At 55.5% G+C, this 19,579-nt stretch overlaps 1 protein-coding gene across 1 annotated transcript; it reads left to right on the forward strand.

The window, feature by feature from the left end:
- Positions 1–9,262: 9,262 nt before the first annotated feature.
- LOC309585615 (olfactory receptor 14J1-like) lies at positions 9,263–10,192 on the forward strand (the record flags this gene model as incomplete). The annotated part of the gene is made up of 1 exon (XM_082303551.1): positions 9,263–10,192. One exon carries the CDS (start codon positions 9,263–9,265, stop codon positions 10,190–10,192), a length of 930 nt encoding a protein of 309 aa, XP_082159677.1.
- Positions 10,193–19,579: the final 9,387 nt, after the last annotated feature.

Genomic DNA, 19,579 nt, shown 5'->3' on the forward strand with positions numbered 1-19,579 from the left:
CGTTCCGTCCCTCGTGCAAGGAGTCACCACTGGGAACCCGACTGTGGGGAAAGGTTAAAGGGGATGGAACTGGGAAACATCCCAGTGCGGGAACTCCAGCGGGATGGATTTTAGAATCGATCTCTGCTCTGCAAAGATCTGCCTTTAGGAACAGACCAGCCCCACACCATTGGGCTCTGCAGATGGGAACTTCAGTGAATGCAGCTCCTTTGGGGTTTGCTGAAATAAAGGAACAATTGCCAGCCCCAGCTAAAATGACCTTCCAGAGCAGATTGGCTTTAGCCCTATTGCTGCTACATGGACAGGGAGTGTGTGGATTCTTGAACTGAAACAGCAACACTCGTTGTGTGCACATTCCAAATGTGATGCTGGATTGGATGATCAGGTAGAGAGGATAAAATTGGCTGCTGCATCCAGCAGGGAATTAAGGGGAGGGTTAGACAGTAACTGTTTGGATAAAATATTTCAAGGACTTGGATTTTCCCTGACTGATGGCTGGTGTCACTTTTGCAAAGTCTAACTGGGATCACAGCACTACTTGTGCTTAGGACACTTGCTTTGAGCTGTGTAAAGAACATGGCTGTGAAAGCAGCTGAGGAACTCGTGGGATGTGAGTAAAGGAGCAGAGTGAGGCTTCTGAAGGCTTGAAGGGAAGAGAAGCTTCACAGCCCTCCAAGGGGGGGAGATTTGCCAGTTGAAAAACCGTTTGCACCTGGTGGGTTCATACAATGCTTCTTCTCCAAAAGCCACTGGCCATGGACCCGCCCAAGGCTGATTCTGTGGGCAGCAACCAGCCCAGGTGTGCCAACTTTCACCAGTTCACCGGGCAGTCAGGGCTGGCTTTGGGGTCAGCGACCACCAGGGACCCCCAAGGAGACCCCCAGGGCAGAAGAAGGGATGTGCAAAGGGGTGGGGGAAATCTGCAATGATTTTGGGGCAATGATGATCGTGTGTGTGTTTCTTGTGGGACAATCTGGGAATGTGTCTGTGAAGCACAGTCTGCAAACAGGAACATTCCTGAACTCGGCACCCAGGGCTTTGGGAGGGGCTCTCCCCTCGTGCATCCGGCCCAATAAAGAATGCTGCTGCTTCGTGCTGCGCTGGTGCTGAGGAGGTTTTGTTTCACTGAAGTTTTGGGAACACCTCTGTGCCTGTGTCACAGAACCCCAGAGCAGCTGTGATGTCAGGAAGGGGCTGTGTGACATCACAGAGTGGGCTGCGACATCACAGGGTATTGGTGTGACATCACAGAGAGGGCTGGGCCATCCCAGAACAGGCTGTGACATCACAGCGTGGGTTGTGACATCACAGGGTATTCGTGTGACATCACAGAGAGGGCTGGGCCATCCCAGAACAGGCTGTGACATCACAGCGTGGGTTGTGACATCACAGGGTATTCGTGTGACATCACAGAGAGGGCTGGGCCATCCCAGAACAGGCTGTGACATCACAGAGTGGGTTGTGACATCCCAGGGTGGCTGTATGACATCATAGAGTCTACTGTGACATCATGGAGCACCTTTGTGACATCACAGAGTGGTGCTGTGACATCACAGATTGGGTCCTGACATCACAGGTCTGAGGTCAGACATCATCTAGCAGACTATGACATCACAGAACAATTGTGACATCACAGAGGAGGCTGTGACATCACAGGTTGCTGGTGTGACATCACAGTGCAGAGTTGTGATGTCATACATGAAATCCCTATTTGTGCTTGGTCTTTGCATATTAAGTGCTTTAATTAATTAATTTTGAGTTAAATATTTTTAGATTGAATCTTAAAATTAACCCATTAGCCCAGGTACAAAAATCCAGTTCCATTATCAGTGTTTTCAATTGTTCAGGGTGGTTTATTGGGAGAGTTCACCCTTCCCAGTTGGAAATTCCCCAGTTAGAGATCACCAGCTTGCTCCCTTTTCAGGCTTCGGGCCACTTGTGCACTGTGGGAGTTGTCTTTCCTGTGTTTGCTGTGTACTTTTGCAGGTGTTTTGAGATGTGTTGGATGTATTTTAATACTTTTTTTAGGTGTTTTTACTTGCATTTGGTTCCAAGGCCAAAAATCCCAGTTCTAACAGCCAGCAGCTATTTTTAGCCCATAGCCGTTGCCCTGGGGGCAAGCTCCACGGCAACCTGGGTTTTGGTGGGGGCATTTTAGCCCCCTTGTCTCAACTAGTACCACCCCTCTGGCAGCAATGAGCCGTTGGTGGATGGAGATGATCCATCAAAGGGAAAGCACCAATCGCTTTGGACCAAAGGGGCGGGCTGTGGGCGGGCTGTGGGTGGATAGGGGCGGAGCAAAGACACTATAAAAACAGCGAGGCAGGGAGGTGGGGCCTCTTTCCTCTCTTTTTCTCTGCGGGTTGTCTGTGGTTGACGTCGGTGCTGGGCATTCAAAGCCTTACTCCTTTTAAGGAGCCTTTAGTAATTTTTTTACTTTTGGACCAGCCAAAAGCCAGTCCAGCACTGCAAGTCTTTCTTTTTCTCTACCTGAGGTCTAGTGCTGTCTCAGCCAGAAGATCTCAAATCCCTGCGCTCCTGGGGCATACCATCTACCGAGCCATAGGATCTCAAATTTTTATATTTTTCTAATTTCTGTAAATTTTCAATATTTCTGTTTTCAATGAATTAATCTTTTTAAGAGTTGTCTCATTTCTCACATGTGACATCACAGATAGTTCTGTGACATCACAGGGTGCTTGTGTGACATCACAGAGGGGTTGGGTGACGTCCCAGAAGAGGCTGTGACATCACAGAGTGGGTTGTGACATCACAGGGTGGCTGTATGACATCAGAGAGCCTACTGTGACATCATGGAACAGCTCCATGACATCACAAGTGGTGCTGTGACATCAGAGAGTGGTGCTGTGACATCACAGAGTGGCTATGACATCACTGGGTGGCTATGTGACATCACAGAGTGAGCTGTGACATCGCAGACATGGCTGTGATATCAGAGGGCAGAGGTCTGACATCATAGAGCAGACTATGACATCACTGAGTGGTTGTGACATCCCAGGGTGGCTGTGTGACATCCCAGGGGGTTGGATGCCATGGCAACCCTCAGCAGTTCCAGTGCCCTTGGAAACCCCCCCAGGCCCCATTGCTGCAGTCAGGCTCTGTGGCCACTTGCCCGCAGAGCTGTGGCTGCCCTCGGCTGCCATGGCAGCCCTCAGGACAGAGCGGTGCCGGGCTGGTGCCAGCTACAATTGCAGTGACACTCGCTGATGCCCTCAGGTGCCACGGCAGCGGCCACAGGGACCCGTTCCTCACTTGGGTGCCACGGACACCAACGCTTGGCCCCGCTGCCATGGGCATTGGCACGGTCACCTGCACTCAGGGCCCGTGGCCGGGCACTGCTGCCATGGACACGGGCACGCAGCCCTGGGCCACAGGCGGCTGCCGTGGCCACCAGCCCAAGGTCCCGTGGCCAGGGCCGGGGCCATGGAAAGGAACCCGTGGAGCCGTGGTGATGCTGGGTGGCCATGGGGTGCTGCTGTGGGCTGGGCCACAGGGAATTTCCTTGCCAGCCCTTTCTCTGGGGCTGTGTTTGGCTCTGTGCTGAGCACAGCGTTGCTCCCACTGAGATGGTTTTGTTCTTGCTCAGCTTGCACAGAGCCAAGGCCTTTCCTGCCCCTCGTCCGGCCACGCTGGCGAGGGGCTGGGGGTGCGGGGCAGCTTGGCAGGGGTCACAGCCAGGACAGCTGACCCCAACTGACCCCAGGCATATCCCAGGCCACAGGATATCATGGCCAGTGTATAAAGTGGGGGGAACAAGGAGGAAGGGGGGACATTTGGAGTGAGGGGTTTTGTCTTCCCAGGTAACAGGCAGGATGGGGCCCTGTTTTGCTGGTGGTCAGGGTCAGCACCAAAGACACAGACACCAACTGAAGGGGTTGTGCCATGTATAAAATGCAAATCTGCAAAAAGTCACAGAAGCATAAGCTCAGCAAACACATAATCATTAGCAAAGAATCACAGCAGGAGCAGCTCAGCAATGCCCCCAATCATCCCTGCCAAAGATTGCCTGCAGTGATTAACCAAGATGCAGCCTCAGTTCCCCTCAGACTTTACCAGCACCCAGAGCCACCCATCAGCTGGGGGAAGCTGTCCCAGCCAAGGACTGGAGAGCCACTCGCGGACACTGGGAATTCCTGCAGCTGCCTCCAGCCACAGCTGAGGCTCCAACCCCGCTGGGAGAGGGCCCAGCTTTGACAGTGCTGGAGAAACAGACTGACAGCACTTCTAGAGCGGGAACATCTGCTTTCATCCTCCTCTTGGCTTCCTCCTAAGCCTGGCCAGGGCTCAAGGAGGAGCCAAGGCAGCTGCCTTTGACCATACAGCCCCAAACAAGGCCAGATGTGGGATTTCATGGCCTTGTCCCAGCCGCCCGCAGTGCCCAGGCCGTGCTGGCCGTGCTCAGAGCTGGGCCCAAAGCTGCTGTGGCCTCCTCTGTGCCCTTCACGCCTTTCAGCGCTTTGAGAGAGCCAAGAGCTTTCTCCAAGTGTGCAATGAAGCAGCTGTTCCTGCTCCCAGCTCTCGCCATTCCCAGTCCCTGCCCTTGATGACTGCTTTTGTCCCTCTTGCTGTGCCCTCTGTGCCCCCGGGGCTCGGTGGCTGCTGCCCAGGGCTGTGGCACTGGCACAGATCCAGTGCTCGAGACCCTCCTTTCTCTGCCCTTGGAGCTGCCTGCTCACAGCAGCCTTTTCCACCTGGAAGCTCCACATGGACAGGGAGTGCCCACCTCATTGATCATTGAAGAGCTCTTCCAAGGACGGCCTGGCCAAGGCTGCTTCCCACACAGGATTCCTCTGCAGGACTGCAGAAAGCTGAGAGGCAGCTCTGGCTTCTCCACTTTTCATGTGCTAAAGCTGCCTGGCAGAAGAAATGGAGGGACAGCTGTGGTGGCACAATCCCTCCCGGCCCAGGGCCCAGCGCTGGGAAGGTCTTTCCGTGCCGAGGCTTTGCTGCGGCCAAGGAAAGCTCCTGGCTCAGGGTCACCTTTCCTGCTGGGCCAGAGCCCCCGAGTGGCCCAGCAGCAGCAGAGAATTCCAGCACAGCCCCGGCACGGGCAGGGCGGCCCTGGGCGGGCTGCGGGAGCCGGCAGCGCCTGAGCTCAGAGCAGCTGAGCCCGGGGGCTCTTGGCCAAGGCCGAGGCCCAGCGAGCATTTCTCAGCTCGCAGGGCGGCCTGGAAAGGTGCTGGGGGGGATCATTCACCCCCCAGGGCGGTCCCAGTGGCTCCCAGGATTTCCATGTCCGTGCTCCCAGCGCTGCTCCCAGCCCTGATCTGTGGGGATGGCAATGTCCCGCTCCCTTCCCGGGGCAGGCTCACACCTGAGCCAGGTGTGCAGGGCAGGACCTTGCCCTGAGCCCAAGCCCTGTCCCCCCTGCAGGATCTGCTTCCCATCGGCCTCTTCCTCCTGCGGCCCCAAGCCCAGCTCAGTGCTGAACGAAGGGCGCTGGGCCGGGGTCATCCCCCGGTGGGGGCTGCGCACCCCCTCTGCCCCCTCCCCAAATTCCCTCCCGGGGCAGCAGGGGTTGGCTCAGGAGCCCTGGGGCTCCTGGGGCTCCGTGCTTTCCTTCCTAAGGAAGAGAACCGTCCTTCCCATCCAGGCTCCCAGGCCAAAACTGAGATTTACCTCCCAAATTCTGTCTGTCCAAGGATTGCTCCCAGACAAAAGCTGCCATGAGAGACAGGTCTGGCTGCCCTCGCCCATGGTGGCCACCTCTCATCTTCTCCAAAACTCTTGGACTTTGTGCTTTTCTTTCATGTGGAATAAACCCATCCTTCTCAACAAGGTGCCCATGGCCAAAATTGGGATTCCGCCTCCCAAATTCCCAATATCCAAGGGTTGCTCCCAGAGAAACCTGCCAGGACAGACAGATGTGGCTGGCCTTGGCCTCTGGTGGCTGTGTCTCATCTGCCCTGAAACCCTGGGGCTTGGTGCTGCCCTTCCTCTGGACACCACTGTGGCCCTGCGTGGCCTCGTGGAACCCAGGGGCCGTTGTGACCTTGCAGGGCTGATGGCACCAAGGGGACCATTGTGACCCTGTGGTGTTCCATGGAACCAAGGGGCCACTGTGGCACTGCTGGCCCCAAAGAACCGAGGGGCCTTTGTGAGAGGGCAGCTGAGGAGGCCCAGAGTGGACACCAGGAGAAAGGAATTTCCCTCCCAGGCAGGGCTGGGGTGTAACACGTCCCCCAGAAAGAGTCTGGAGCAGCCCAAGGCTTTGTGTGCCCAGGCAGAGGCAGGCAGGACGCAGAGCTGCCAGCAAAGGAAGGGGCCAGCCAGGTGGGGCAGCCGGGGGGATGAGGACAGCCTGCAGGGACAGAGGCGCAGGGCAGGGACACCGTGGGACAGCGTGGGTTGCAGAGGGCAGAGGGATGGGCAGCAGCTGCAAGGCCCTGACAGAGCCAACTTGTGCAGCCCTTTGGCCATGGCTGCTGGCCCTGGCCCTGAGGCCAGGAGGGGACAAGTGACCCCTGCAGCCCTGGGGCCTCAGGGCCTCCTTGTCCCTGCCCAGCAGCCTGGCAGGGGCCGCCCCATGGTGCTGCCCTGGGCACTGCCCATCCCCACATCCCAGTGCCCCGGCAAGAGCCCTGAGCACTGAGGGAGGGACAGGATCTGCCTTGCCAGGGGCTGGGGCTCAGGCCTTGGCCCTTTGCACTCCTGGAACACAGCCAGCTTTGCTCAGCACCAGAGACACCTTTCCCTTGCTTGTCCCCACCTGCCATCGCTGCCTCCAGAGTTCTGCTCTCACTGGAACCTGGGGACACTTTCACGTGAGTCGTGTCCCTCACTGGGACCCATTAAAAGTTAAAGAAACTTTGGACTTTGAATCTGACTTTGAGTTCTTGAGAAGTTTTTTGAAGACCCTCTGAGGGACTGAGTCTGATGTGAACAACACCAAAGGCCCGAGAGGGTAATTAAAGTCCCTGTGCTGCTGCTGTGCTGCTGAGCTGGGCCAGGCTCCTGGCACAGAGGGAACTCTCAAGCTCCTGGCAACCAAGGAGAGCTTCAAAGAGGCAGCTCTGCTGAGGAGCAGCTCCTCTGCCAGCCCAGCAGGGCTGAGGGCACTGCCTGCAGGTACCTGGGAGGAGTGAGCAGAGAGCTGGCTAAAGCAGCTGGGAGGGCAGCTCTGAACTCATTCCTGGAGAAACCTTCCCAGCGTGGGACACAGTGAGTCTCTGGCTGCAGGGATCCTCTAGAGCTGGCCCATGGCACGGCTGCCATGGCTGTGAGGATGGCTCTGCTGCCGTTCCTGCCTTGGGGGAGGATGTGCTGCAGAGCGGGGCTGCCCTGGGCACCGTCAGAGGGATAGGGCAGGACGGCTCCTGCTGCCAGGGCCGGCTGCAGGCTGTGAAGGTGGGCAGCAGCCAGGGGTGCCCAGGGCTGTCCTGCAGAGCAGCTCCTGCAGCCCTGAGGGCTCTTTGCCAGGCCAGGGCATCTGCCACCTGCCAGGGGCAGCTCTCAGCCTGCCTGGCAGCTCCCCATGGGCGGTGCAGGGGAGCTGTGGCTGCAAGGAGTGACTCCTGCAGGGCAGGTCCTGCTGCTGTGGAGAGGCTGCTGTGGGGGCCAGGGCTGCTCAGAGCTCCAGCTCATGCCCAGCTCATTCCTGAGGGGATTTTCATGAGCACATTCAGGGCAGGAGATTCCTGCTTGAGTCTCTGCTTTCCTCAGTTTGTGCTCCCACTTTTCCCTGGCTCAGCTTGGTGGGAATGGAAACTCAGCTGTGCAGGTGGAGCAGGGGCTGAGGCTCTTAAACCATCCCACTGAGGATTCCTGGGAGCCTCAGCAAGTGCCTGCACCTCCGCGGCCTCCAGATCCAGCCAGCATCACCTTTCCATGGTGCCCAGGCCCGGGGGAGCTGCTCTTTAATCCCCGCAGCCCCGAGCGGCTGCCGGGCAGGGCTGGCCCAGGGGCTGGGCTGGCTCCGGCAGCAGCGGCAGGGACGGAGCCCGGGCCGCAGGAGCAGCTCCCGGCTGGGACAGCTCCAGCAGCAGAGCCGTGGGCAGGGAGGGAGGGAGGCAGCGCTGAGGGCAGCCCTGCTGAGGGGAGCTGTGGCAGCTGCCGGGCCTGCCCTGCAGTGCAGACACCGCCCTGAGCAGCGCAGCCCCGGTGTCCCCTCGCAGCCAGCACAGCCCTCAGCCCGGGGGCTCGGGGCCCTCAGCCCGGGGGCTCGGGGCCCTCGGTGCCCTCCTGGGCCGGCAGAGCAGCACCAGAGATGAAGGGCATCTCTGCGGCCGCGGGCCCGTTCCTGCTGCCCGGGGCCTGAGGGCGACTGTCCTGCCCTGGTGCTGCCCGGGAGGGGCTGGGCAGCGCTGCGCAGGGAAAGGCTTTTCCTCAGGGCCCGGCTCTCTCTCCTTGCCCTGCTCAGCTGCTCCTGGCGCTGCTCAGGGGCTCTCTGGGAATGGCAGCTCCAGCTGCAGGCTCAGGCCCAGCCCTGGGGCTCCTCCTGTGCAGGCTGAGCACAGCAATGGGGTGTCCCAGCTCCCTGTGCCCCGGGAGCTCTGGGCACGCCGGGCTGGGAGGCTGGCAATGAGCCGGCTCTCCTCCAGCAGGGCCATGGACAGGACCCTCGCTGTGCCCTCGGGATGCCATCCCAGCTGTGAGCTGCCTTCCAGGGGACACTGGGGCCGGGAGTGTCCTTGGCCAGCAGTGGGGCTGAGACTCTGAGAAAGGCTCAGCCACTTTGCTCGGCTGTGGGTCCCTCTGCTCTCAGCTGTGCCAGGCTGATTTTCAGGGGAACACAGTGACTGCCCTCGATCTCAGGAAGGGCAGCTGGGGACAGATGGAGCAACAGAGCAGCTCCCCTCACCCTTCTCTGAGTTACAGCCAATGCTCTTGCCTTGCACAGCTCTCTGCTCTCCCTGGGCACAGCAGGAAACCCTCTCAAAGTGCCTTTGGCCATCACCGTTCCTTAGCCCTGGCACAGGAGATGCTGCCCAGCTCCTCTGCCTCAGGAGCACTTTGGGCTGATGGAGTCCAGCCCCAGGACCGGCCCCTGTCCCCATTCCCATGTCCCCGCTGCAGCAGAGCAGAGCTGACTCCTCGCTGTCCATGGGCGCAGCCCCTGCTCGTCACAGCAATGGGGCCAGATCCCAGCAGAGCTCCAGGCACGGGGCTGAGGGAAGGGCTCTGAGAAAAGGAAAACTGGGGGGCAGGGCCAGGAGAAAGGGCTTGGACATTGCTCAGCAAAGTCTCCCCTGACTCCTCACTGTCTCGTCCTTCAACAGCACTCCATGGCCAGAGGCTCAAAATGTGCAACAGCAGCTCCATCAGCCCCTTCCTCCTGCTGGCATTGGCAGACACGCGGCAGCTGCAGCTCCTGCACTTCTGCCTCTTCCTGGGCATCTCCCTGGCTGCCCTCCTGGGCAGCGGCCTCATCATCAGCGCCGGAGCCTGCGGCCAGCACCTGCACAGCCCCATGTTCTTCTTCCTGCTCAGCCTGGCCCTCACCGACCTGGGCTCCATCTGCACCGCTGTCCCCAAGGCCATGCACAATTCCCTCTGGGGCACCAGGCACATCTCCTACTCAGCATGTGCTGCTCAGGTGTTTTTCTTTCTGTTCTTCCTCTCAGCAGAGGATTTCCTCCTCACCATCATGTGCTACGAGCGCTACGTGTCCATCTGCAAAGCCCTGCACTACGGGACCCTCCTGGGCAGCAGAGCTTGTGCCCACATGGCAGCAGCTGCCTGGGCCAGTGCCTTTCTCTACGCTCTCCTGCACACGGCCAATACATTTTCCCTGCCCCTGGGCCAGGGCAATGCCCTGGGCCAGTTCTTCTGTGAAATCCCACACATCCTCAAGCTCTCCTGCTCCAAATCCCACCTCAGGGAACTTGGGCTCATCGCTGTCAGTGCCTGTTTGCTCTTTGGCTGTTTTGTGTTCATTGTTTTCTCCTATGTGCAGTTCTTCAGGGCCGTGCTGAGGATCCCCTCTGAGCAGGGCCGGCACAAAGCCTTTTCCACGTGCCTCCCTCACCTGGCCGTGCTCTCTCTGTTCCTCAGCACTGCTATGTTTGCCCACCTGAAGCCCCCCCTCCATCTCCTCCCATCCCTGGATGTGGCCCTGTCAGTTCTCTACTCGGTGGTGCCTCCAGCCCTGAACCCCCTCATTTACAGCCTGAGGAACCAGGAGCTCAGAAACTCTCTGAAGAAAGTGATTGCTGGTTTGCATAAACCCTAAACTGACTCTTTTCTGCTCCAGAATCTCCAGAATGTAACCCATTACAACCTCAGCCTTTTTTCTCTTATTTTCCTTTTTTTTATGGGTGCATTTTTTTATTATTTTTGCACTATGGTAATATTTTCCACAAGTGACTATCCTTACTCATAGCAATTTCCATCAATATTTACCTTTCTTTTGTAACCCAAAGTCTTTCAAAAGGCTTGTTTTCTGTGCATTAAATACAATAAAGTACCCTGCCCTGGTCTGTTTTTCCAAGATGCTTCTTCAGACCCCTGACTGTAGGCACAAGGACTTCTGTGCAGAGGTGGAGGGGAAAGAACTCTTGCAGAGCAGCACAGTCAGGCGTAAGTTCTTCTCCAGGGGCAAGCAGCCCAGGTGTGGAGCATCTCCCTGTGCAGGCTCCAAGGGCTCTGCGGGCAGGGGCGGCACTGCCCTCCAGCACACAGCATTTCTGCCTTTGCCATAGCACAGGGCACAGCTGGGCAGTGGAATGCAGCCAGAGGCACAAACACCTCCAGGGGTCCCTCCTCTGAGCTGCCTTCACGGGTTCCATGAGCACCGAGCAGAGAAACCAGTGCTCGGTCACAGGTGCCCAAGCAGGAGACGGGGACACACAGAAGTTAAAGAAGGTGAAGTGAAAAGACAAATGTGGATAAAAGGGGACTGGGACAATCAGACAACATCAAGGGAGTCTTCCCTATTGGGGAATGTCCTCTACCTTCAGAAAAATCTCTTCCTCCCCTCTCTCGTGACCCACCCCCGTTTCCTGCACCTGTGGCACGTACAGAGTGTTTCCTGCTGGTGACCAGCACTGGCTGTGCCAGCCCTGCTCTCTGCAACACTCATGGGCTGGAAGGGCTGTCTCCAGCAAACACTGCACCATGGCTCGGGGGAGTTCTGTCACCTACAGGCAGCAGTTCCTTCTTGTTCTGACACTCCTGACACTTTTGGTAGCCCCAACACACTGCAGCAGTTCTTCTGTGCTCAGTCCCCAGTGCTGCAGCTCCCCTGCACTGACACCATGACACTCCTGCTCTCTGCTTTCCCAGCCTGGTTTTTAGATCCAGTCTTCCCCTGCCGTGTTCACAGGTGCATCCTGTGTGTGCTTCAGAGCTCCATCCTGCGGCAGCTCCTGCCCAGCCTGGGCAGGCACAAGGTCTCTCCCCTGCTCCTCTCACCTCACCAGTGCCACTGTTTCCTGCAGCATCCTCAGCCTTGCCCAGCACAGCCTCCTGAGACACTTTGATCCAGCCCTTTCCTCCATCATCCTCATGCGCTGCTCAACCCCCTTGGCCTCAGCCTGATGGGCAGAAACGTCCAGGGCAGGGAGGCTCCAGGGGAAATGCTCAGGACAGCCAAGGGCTGCACAGAGAGACACCGGAGTGGTGGGTCTGTGGGGAGAAATCAGAGCTGCCTCCCTTGGGAATTGCCCCCAGGACCTGGACAGGCCTGTGCTGTGTTCTGGGCACTGACCTGGAACCGAGGGATGTGGAAAAGGCCTCTGGTGTCAGGGATGTTTGGAAGGCTGGGCAGTGTCACTGTGGGACCTCTCTCAAAGCCCTTGGAAAGGCCGGAGCCATCGCAGAGGGTCCTGGGCACTCAGGAAGGGCAGACACGGAACCAGTCTGCAAACAGGGCAGGGAGGGGACTGGGAGAGGCCCAGACTGGTCAGGCTCAGCAGGGAAGGGGATGTGGCAAATCCTCCTGCAGCTATTCCAGGCACTGGCAGGACAAGGCAGGGATTGCAGAGGCCCTGGGGCAGGGCAAAGAAGGGGATGTTGTGTGCCCAGACTTTAGCAGGGCCTGTGCCAGGATCTGCTGGGCTCTCCTCAGAGCCAGGTTGGTGAGAGCTGGGCTGAAGCAGTGGAACATGGGGTGGGTGGGAATTTGGCTGGACAATGAGGGTCAAGTGTCACCCGTGGTACAGAGTCCTCTTGGCAGCCACTCCCTGGTGACATCCCTCAGTGACCAGCCCTTGGCTGCTGTGGAACATTCATCTATTCCCTCTATACCACGGACAAAATGCACTTCCAAGTCCTTTGTGGGCAATGCCAAACTGATGCCTGGGGCAGCCAGCTGAAAACAGAGACTAGACAAGAATAAGGGAATAAAGGTAAATATTTATTTGAAGGGCCTTCAAGGTACACCTTGGGCAGTCAAAAAGGCAACACCCAGGATGGACCCCGAGTCACAAGTTCTTCATACTTTTGTAAGTCTGGTTCATTTGCATATCAGGGTTAATTCTCCAATTAAAACTTCAGTTAATGATGTAATTTCCCCAAGTTTACCCCCCTTCTTAAGATAGTTTACACATTTTGGGCCTAGGACAATCTGGGTGTCCTTGGAGAGCAAGCTTGGAGAGGCTTGTTATGTCTAACCAGCATGAGAGAACAGCAGCTGACAGGCCACAAGAAACTTCTGAGTTACACACTAGGCAGTGCAGGATTTGAAAAATAGAAAAGTTAAAATCTAAGGCATCACAATTGCTGGGAGCCCTTGAGCAGCCTCATCTGGTTAACGCTGCCTGCTAGAGAAAAGCTGAGCAAAAGGACACTGGCGGGTTAAATGTCATCATCATTTAACCCCCCCCCATCAGGGGCCCAGCAAGCCTCTCTCTCCCTCTCTCTCCCTCTCTCTGTGATGGCCCAGACTTAAGGGGAAGGAAACACCCAAGTTTTGTAGATGCTCGTGGCTGAATGAAATGAAAACACTCAGAGAGTCCACAAAAGCCTAGGGAGTTTTATTAATTAATTCCACATCTGGCATAGAAATTGGTCTGTCAGTGCCTGAGCTATGTAAGGCCATGGCAGTGGGTTTTGTACAACAAAGGCGCAAGAGGGAAGGTGAAAGGGAAGAGAGACAGAGACACAGAGAGACACAGAGAGACAGAGAGGTGAACCAAAGAGGGGCAGAGAGAAAGAAAACAAGAGAGAGAGAAGAAGAGATCCCCAGTCCTGGTTCCAGCATTGCTCAGCCAATGGGATGTCCAGGGGGCTGGGCACCTGTGTGCCTGGGCTCTGTGGGAGGACCTTTTCACTGATCAGTTTTCCCTGCCCTGGAGATAAGTGTCTCACTTTCTGTGTAAATCAGTTATCACGTGCAGTTCCTTCTGCTAAACCTCTCTGGAAATGGCTCAGAGGCTTCGGGGTCTTTGGTGGTCTCGATCTCCCCCAGTCCACGCCCACTTCTCCACCTCAATCCTGTGCTTGTGCCGTGCTGTGCTTATGCCCAGGAGCCAGAGCAAGGATGTTTGTCCTGGAAAAGTGCTGCCTTTATCTGCACGGCCCCTTCTCCAGCCACAGTCTGTTCTCCCTCACAGCGTGGTATTGCCAGGGATCCTTGGCTGTGCTTCCCAACACTCCTTGGTTGGTCCTGCAGCCATCCAGTGTTCGGTGTTGGGGACACACAAACCAGTCCTGATCTTCTGGGCTTCTGCACCTCCTCAGCAAGGGCCTCAAAAGGTAAAGGCCACATGTGGAAGTAAAGAAATAACAAATGAGATCGATTCTCTACTTCCCATCAGCAGACAATGTGCAGCCACCTCCTGGCAGGAAAGGATCGAGCACATGTACTCCGTGCTTTGTAGGACAAATGCCTTCACAAAAAACATCCCCAGCCCTCCCCGCCACCCCCATCCCCTTCCTTTCCCCAGTTCATTGCTGACCACGACGTCCCATGGAATGGGAGATCCCTTGGGTCAGTCCAGCCCAGCTGTCCCCTCCCTGTGCCCTCGGGAACACTTGCCCACCCCCAGCCCATGGTTTGGGGGGCTGCAGAGACACCTCATGCGGGGCCAGCCCTGCTCAGGGACAGCCAAAGCCTTGGGCTGGGACCAACCCCGCTGCAGCCACCAGTGCTAAGCACAGCAGCCCAGGGGCTGCTCTGGGCAAAGGCAACTCCAGGCCAGCCACAGCCCGGCCAAGGGGGCTCAGGGGGCTCTTCCCACCTCTGTCATTCCACGATTCCATGAATCTTCTCCCTGCAGAGCTCTGTGGAGACACAACTGGCAGAGAGGCAGAAGCAGAGCTATAAAATGCACCAGCACAAACACAGCAGCTCCTGTGAGGAATGAACCCTCCCAGGGCAGCGCTGGGGCAGGAGAAGCACCCAGAGGGAGGATGAGCTCAGGGCATGTGTGTGTCCAAGGCACAGAGGGTGAGGCTGGGCAGAGGTCAGGGCAGGGCTGGCAGTGGCAGGGCAGAGCCGGGGACAGCGAGATTGTCCATTGGGACACAGCGCAGCCTCATGGAACTCAGCAGGCCACTGTGCCAACGTGGAATCTCATGGAACCACGGCTCCACTTTGACCAAGTGGGGCCTCCTGGGACACCGGTGACACTGGGACACTGCCAGCTCCTGTGGAATCCAGTGTCCATTGGGACACAGCGCAGCCTCATGGAAACCTGGAGACCACTGTGGGGCAACGGAATCTCATGGAACCAAGGGTCACTTGTGACAGAGAGGGGCCCCATGGAACACAAGGGCCACAAAAACATTGCCAGGCCGAGTAGAAACAAGGTACCATTGTGGCAGAGCAAGGCCTCGTGGGACCCAGGGGAGCACAGGGTCACAGTGGATTCTCATGGAACCAAGGCCCCACTGGGACAAAGCGCGGCCTCATGGAAGGAAACCCGGTGCCACTGGGACATCTGCAGCCTTGGAGGAAGCAAGTGTCCACTGTGACACAGCACAGCCTGATGGATCCCAGGAGAGCACAGTGACGCCAGGGAATCTTGGGGAGCCGAGTCTCAGCTGTTACAAAGAGGGGCCTCATGGCACCCAGGAGACCATTGTGACACCGTGGAATCTCATGGAAGCAAATGTCCACTGTCCCATGGTGTGGCCTCATAGAGCGCTGGAGACCATTGTGACCCAGTGGGAAAATATGGAACAAAGGCTCCCTAGGGACACAGCAGGGCCTCATGGAATCCAAGAGAGCATTCTGATGGAATGGAAACTCATGGAACCAAGTGTGCACTGTTTTACAGCGGGGCCTCGTGGCACCCAGGACACCACTGTGACACAATGGAATCTCATGGAACCAAGGCTCCAGTGTGACACAGAGGGGCCTCGTGGCACCCAGGACACCACTGTGACACAATGGAATCTTGGGGAACAAAGTGTCACCTTCACACACAGCGGGGCCTCGTGGAAGCCAGGTGCCACTTGGACATTGCCAGGGCACGTGGATCTCAGTGTCCACTGTGGCACAGCACAGCCCCATGGAACTCAGCAGGCCATTGTGACAACATGGAATCTCATGGATCCAAGGCTCTGCTTGGACAAGGCGGGGCCTCAGAGGACGCAGGTGCCACTGGGCCATTGCCAGCTCCTGTGGAATCCAGTGTCCATTGTGACACAGAACAGCCTCAGGGCAACCTGGGGACCAGTGTGGGACAATGGAATCTCATGGAACCAAGGGTCACTTGTGACAGAGAGGGGCCACATGGAACACAAGGGCCACTGTCATGGTTTGACACTGTTTAAAATACCAGGTAGCCATGAAAATTGTTACGAAGGGCTCATGAGTTGAGATAAGGATTGGGAGAAAAACATTCTAAGTTCAAGACAGGCTCAAACTTAAAGGCATAAAGTAAATCTATTATTAAGAGAGTAGGATAATGAGGAATAAAATAAGCCTTTCAAACACCTTTTTCCCCCTCCATCCCCTCCCTCTTTCCCTCCGACAGCGCACGGAGACAGGGCCTGGGAGTGTTTCAGCCAGTTCATCGCTCGAGATCTTTCTTCAGTTCCCTCAGGGAGGGGAGTCTCTTTCTTCTGCTCTGCCGTGGGCTCCTTCCCAGGGAGACAGTTCTCTGTGCACTTCTCCAGCGTGTTTCTAATTTCACGAGTATCAGTCCTGCCCAGCCTGCTGTAACGTGAGTCCCTCCCACGGGCAGAACAGCCTTCCCAAAATTGCAGGCGTGGGTCATCAGTGCATGGGGTGTAGTCTTTTAAGGATCAGCTGCTTCAGTTTGGAAGCAAGGGCCCTCTTTCTCTATCTCTGGAAGCAGGAGCCCTCTCTCCCTGTTCAGGTCTCCCCCTGGATTACAGCTTTTGTAGCATCCACCCACTCCAGCGTGAGCACCTTTTCCCACGGGCTGGGAGTGGATCTCTGCATCCCCCCGTGGACTTCATGGATCCCAGGGAGACAGTTTGTTTTATCCCAGTCCTCACCACGGCTTGCAGAGAAAATCCCGACTCCGACGCTGGGAGCATCTCCTGCCCCTCTTTCTTTCCACTGACCTTGGTGCCGCCAAGTTGTCTTTCTCTGCATGTCCTCACTTCCTCCTCTTTCTACGACTAGGAGGAAAGAACTGCTGCTCGTGAATTATGTGTAAACATGTGAAGAATAACCTTTCTATGCAGGTATTAACTAGTTAACATTATAACTGGGGTCAGAGTTCCAAGATGCTAATATAGCTCGAGTTATAAGATACCTGTATAATCTGGATCATAACCTCCTGTACAATGTAATAGCTGGTACAGGTTAACTGCTGCTCCTGAGTGCCATTGCCAACAAATGCCCCCAGTTCCAGGGTTTCTGCAGGGTTTCGCAGCACGGAGCAGTTGATTTGGTCTCGGTCGTGCCCCGGGGAATCGTTTGCCGTGTTTGCCCTGCCGGCCCCGCGGCCCCGCTGCCCCTGCGCGGGCGGTCGCAGCCGCCGCGGCGCCGGCGCCGTTCAGCGCCTCTCTTCATGCGGGGCGCTGAGAAGGAGAAGCCGCCGCCGCCGCCCCGGCCTTTCTGCCCGCAGCGCGGCTGGCTGGCAGCGGCCAGGCGGGCAAAGCTCGCCCTTCATCTGTCCTCGATCACTCACTGGCCTTGGGGAGATCCTTGGTAAGTGCTGCCCGGGAAGCCTGTGAAAACAGCAGTAAATCTGATTTTACCACCCGTGTGCTGTAATGCAGCCTCCAAAAGGAGCGATGCTTTTCTGCGCCTGTGCACACACGTGTGTAAAGCCCGTGAATCCTCCATTAGCTCCACATTCATTCTGAGGCTTTGCACCCAGCTGTTGATTTGGTCCTGATGTTGCTCATTTTATCTTCAATGGTTGCAAAACAAAGCAGATCAGAGGAAACAAGAAATTTAAGTTTAAAAACTCAAGGACAACCTCTGATGAAAATGCAGAAGAAAGATTCTATTACAGTATAGTTTTTCTTTTATTAAATCTTTTGTCAGTAGATATATTATGCCCAACTGCTTCTTTATGCCTTTTGAACCACAGGTATTTATCATTATTCCTTTTTAGTATTTATTATACCTTTTGAACGTCATGTACAACAGACTGATGCAATCAAAAGTACTTTTCTGTCCAAAGAGATTAAAAATCACGTTTCTTCATCCCAAGGAGACTAAAGCCGGTGTGTTTGGCGTCCCATCTCACACAGGCGGTCCCGGTATCTCCGCAGGGGATTTCTGCCCTGGGGCAGCCCCGTGGCCATGGTGACACCCTGAAACACAGATTTAAAAGAAACATAAAGATTTTAGTTATAGGCTAGCTGTGTTGAAATTGGTTAGAATTAGAAAGAATTTGAGCTGGACTAGACTTAATTCAAATAGTTAAGAAAGCTAGATTTGAAATGGTTTTTAAGATGTTAGTAACTGATTACGGAATAATTGATGATCTGTCATTTGTGTGTTTGTTTAGCTGTGCTTAGAACGAGGAACAGAAATATTGATCAGCTGGTGTAGGGAACAAGGACAATTCCCAATTTCCTCCCTCTGTGGGAACCTATTCAAAAGTCAGGCAAGAGGAGATTTGGAGGTCACTAAAGTAATTAAGATTGTTAAAGTTCAGAAAGGCAAAAAAGGTCCAAGTGAGGGAGATGAGCTTACTTCATCGATCTGGGACCACCGACCCAATTCGAGAGCAGCGACTCAATTCAGAGCACGCACTAGGCATGCTTAATGACATTCAAGCTCATTTCCATACGAAGCGGAGAATGGGAGGGGTCATTGTTATAAATATGTATTTGTATTTTGGATATTCATCACTTTTGTGGATGAATGAACTCGGTAACCGTTCATAGCTGGACACTGCGCATTAGGAAGCTGTTCCACGCCGCTGTCCGGCGCCAATAAAACATTCACTTTCTAACTCTAAACTGTCAGAGAGCTTTTGTCTGTCTCAGCTGGATATCGATATGAGATCGATATTCATATCTTGGTAAATGAAGCCCCGAGCACGGACACTGGGGCCGGTGTGCGAAGGCGTTTGGGACTGCACGGACGTTCTGTAGCAGCAATGTTTGTCTTTATTCTCTCTCTCTTTACTCTCTCTCTCTTTACTCTCACTCTATTCTCTTTCTCCTTATCGTCTCTCTCATTTCCCCTCTCTCTTTATTCCCTCTCTCTTTACTCTCTCTCTCTCTTTACTCTCTCTTCACTCTCTCTCTTTATTCTCTCTCCGTAGAAAATGAATACAAAAGCTGAATTTTTTAGCAATATAATATTGAACATTTATTAGTCGAACAAAGGCAAATGACAGCGCTGGGGCGCTTGGCAATATTGCCAGAGGCGCCCTCCATTCATTTTACTGTGGACTTAAGGACTCTCTTAAACTGTTACATATTCATTAAGCCCAGAAAGGCATTTACACTTCACTCAGCTTTCCCCCCTCTCCGGTCTCTGCCCCTTCCCCCAGCACGCCGCCCCCTCGGTGCTCTGGATCGCTTCAGAACTCAAGGCAGGCACCCCCCTCCGGTGCCTCCGCAGTCTCCAGCCTCATTTGCAGCTGCCAGTTCCCGTGGCAGGTGTGAGTTCTGATGGGAGAACAGTCTTCCTGGGATGCACGCGGTTTATCTTCTTTGTTCCTCTAAGATATCTCGGCTCCTGGCTCTGTAGTTTCTCAGCTCAAAAGACATTTATTACCATGTGTTCATTAATACATTTCTTAGCGTATTCCAACTATTTCGAAGTTACAATTTACCTGAATCTCGTTTCTACTTAACTGCATTTTACCTTAACGCTATTTCTACATAGTACATCATCACTTCTAAATGTTAAAATCATAGATGCGAAAGACAACATTTATCATTCACTCATTTCTCACAATTGGAATCTGGATTGCAAAAGCTGACAGACAGACCCCGAGCGCCGACGGACACCCGTCCCCGGCGTCACGGCCCTAGGGATCGGAGCTGCGGCTGGCGGGGCTGGAAGCTCTATCCAGCAGCTCCGCTGCCGCCCCCAAAGCTCGGGCTGGACCGTGGGGTCTGGGACACAGCCCCGTGCTGGGGGGCAGAGCCGCTGCTGGGGCCATCGCTGTGTCCAGGGCATCCTTTGTGCCCCTCGGGCAGCTCCAGGCTTTTTAAGTCGCCGCGCAGCGGCCTCTCCCGGTGGGGCTTTTTTATAATTTTTTATAATTTTTATAATTTTTCCTTC

The sequence above is a fragment of the Coloeus monedula genome (genome assembly GCF_965178545.1).
Source record: "Coloeus monedula genome assembly, contig: HAP1_SCAFFOLD_80, whole genome shotgun sequence".
NCBI lineage: Eukaryota > Metazoa > Chordata > Aves > Passeriformes > Corvidae > Coloeus > Coloeus monedula.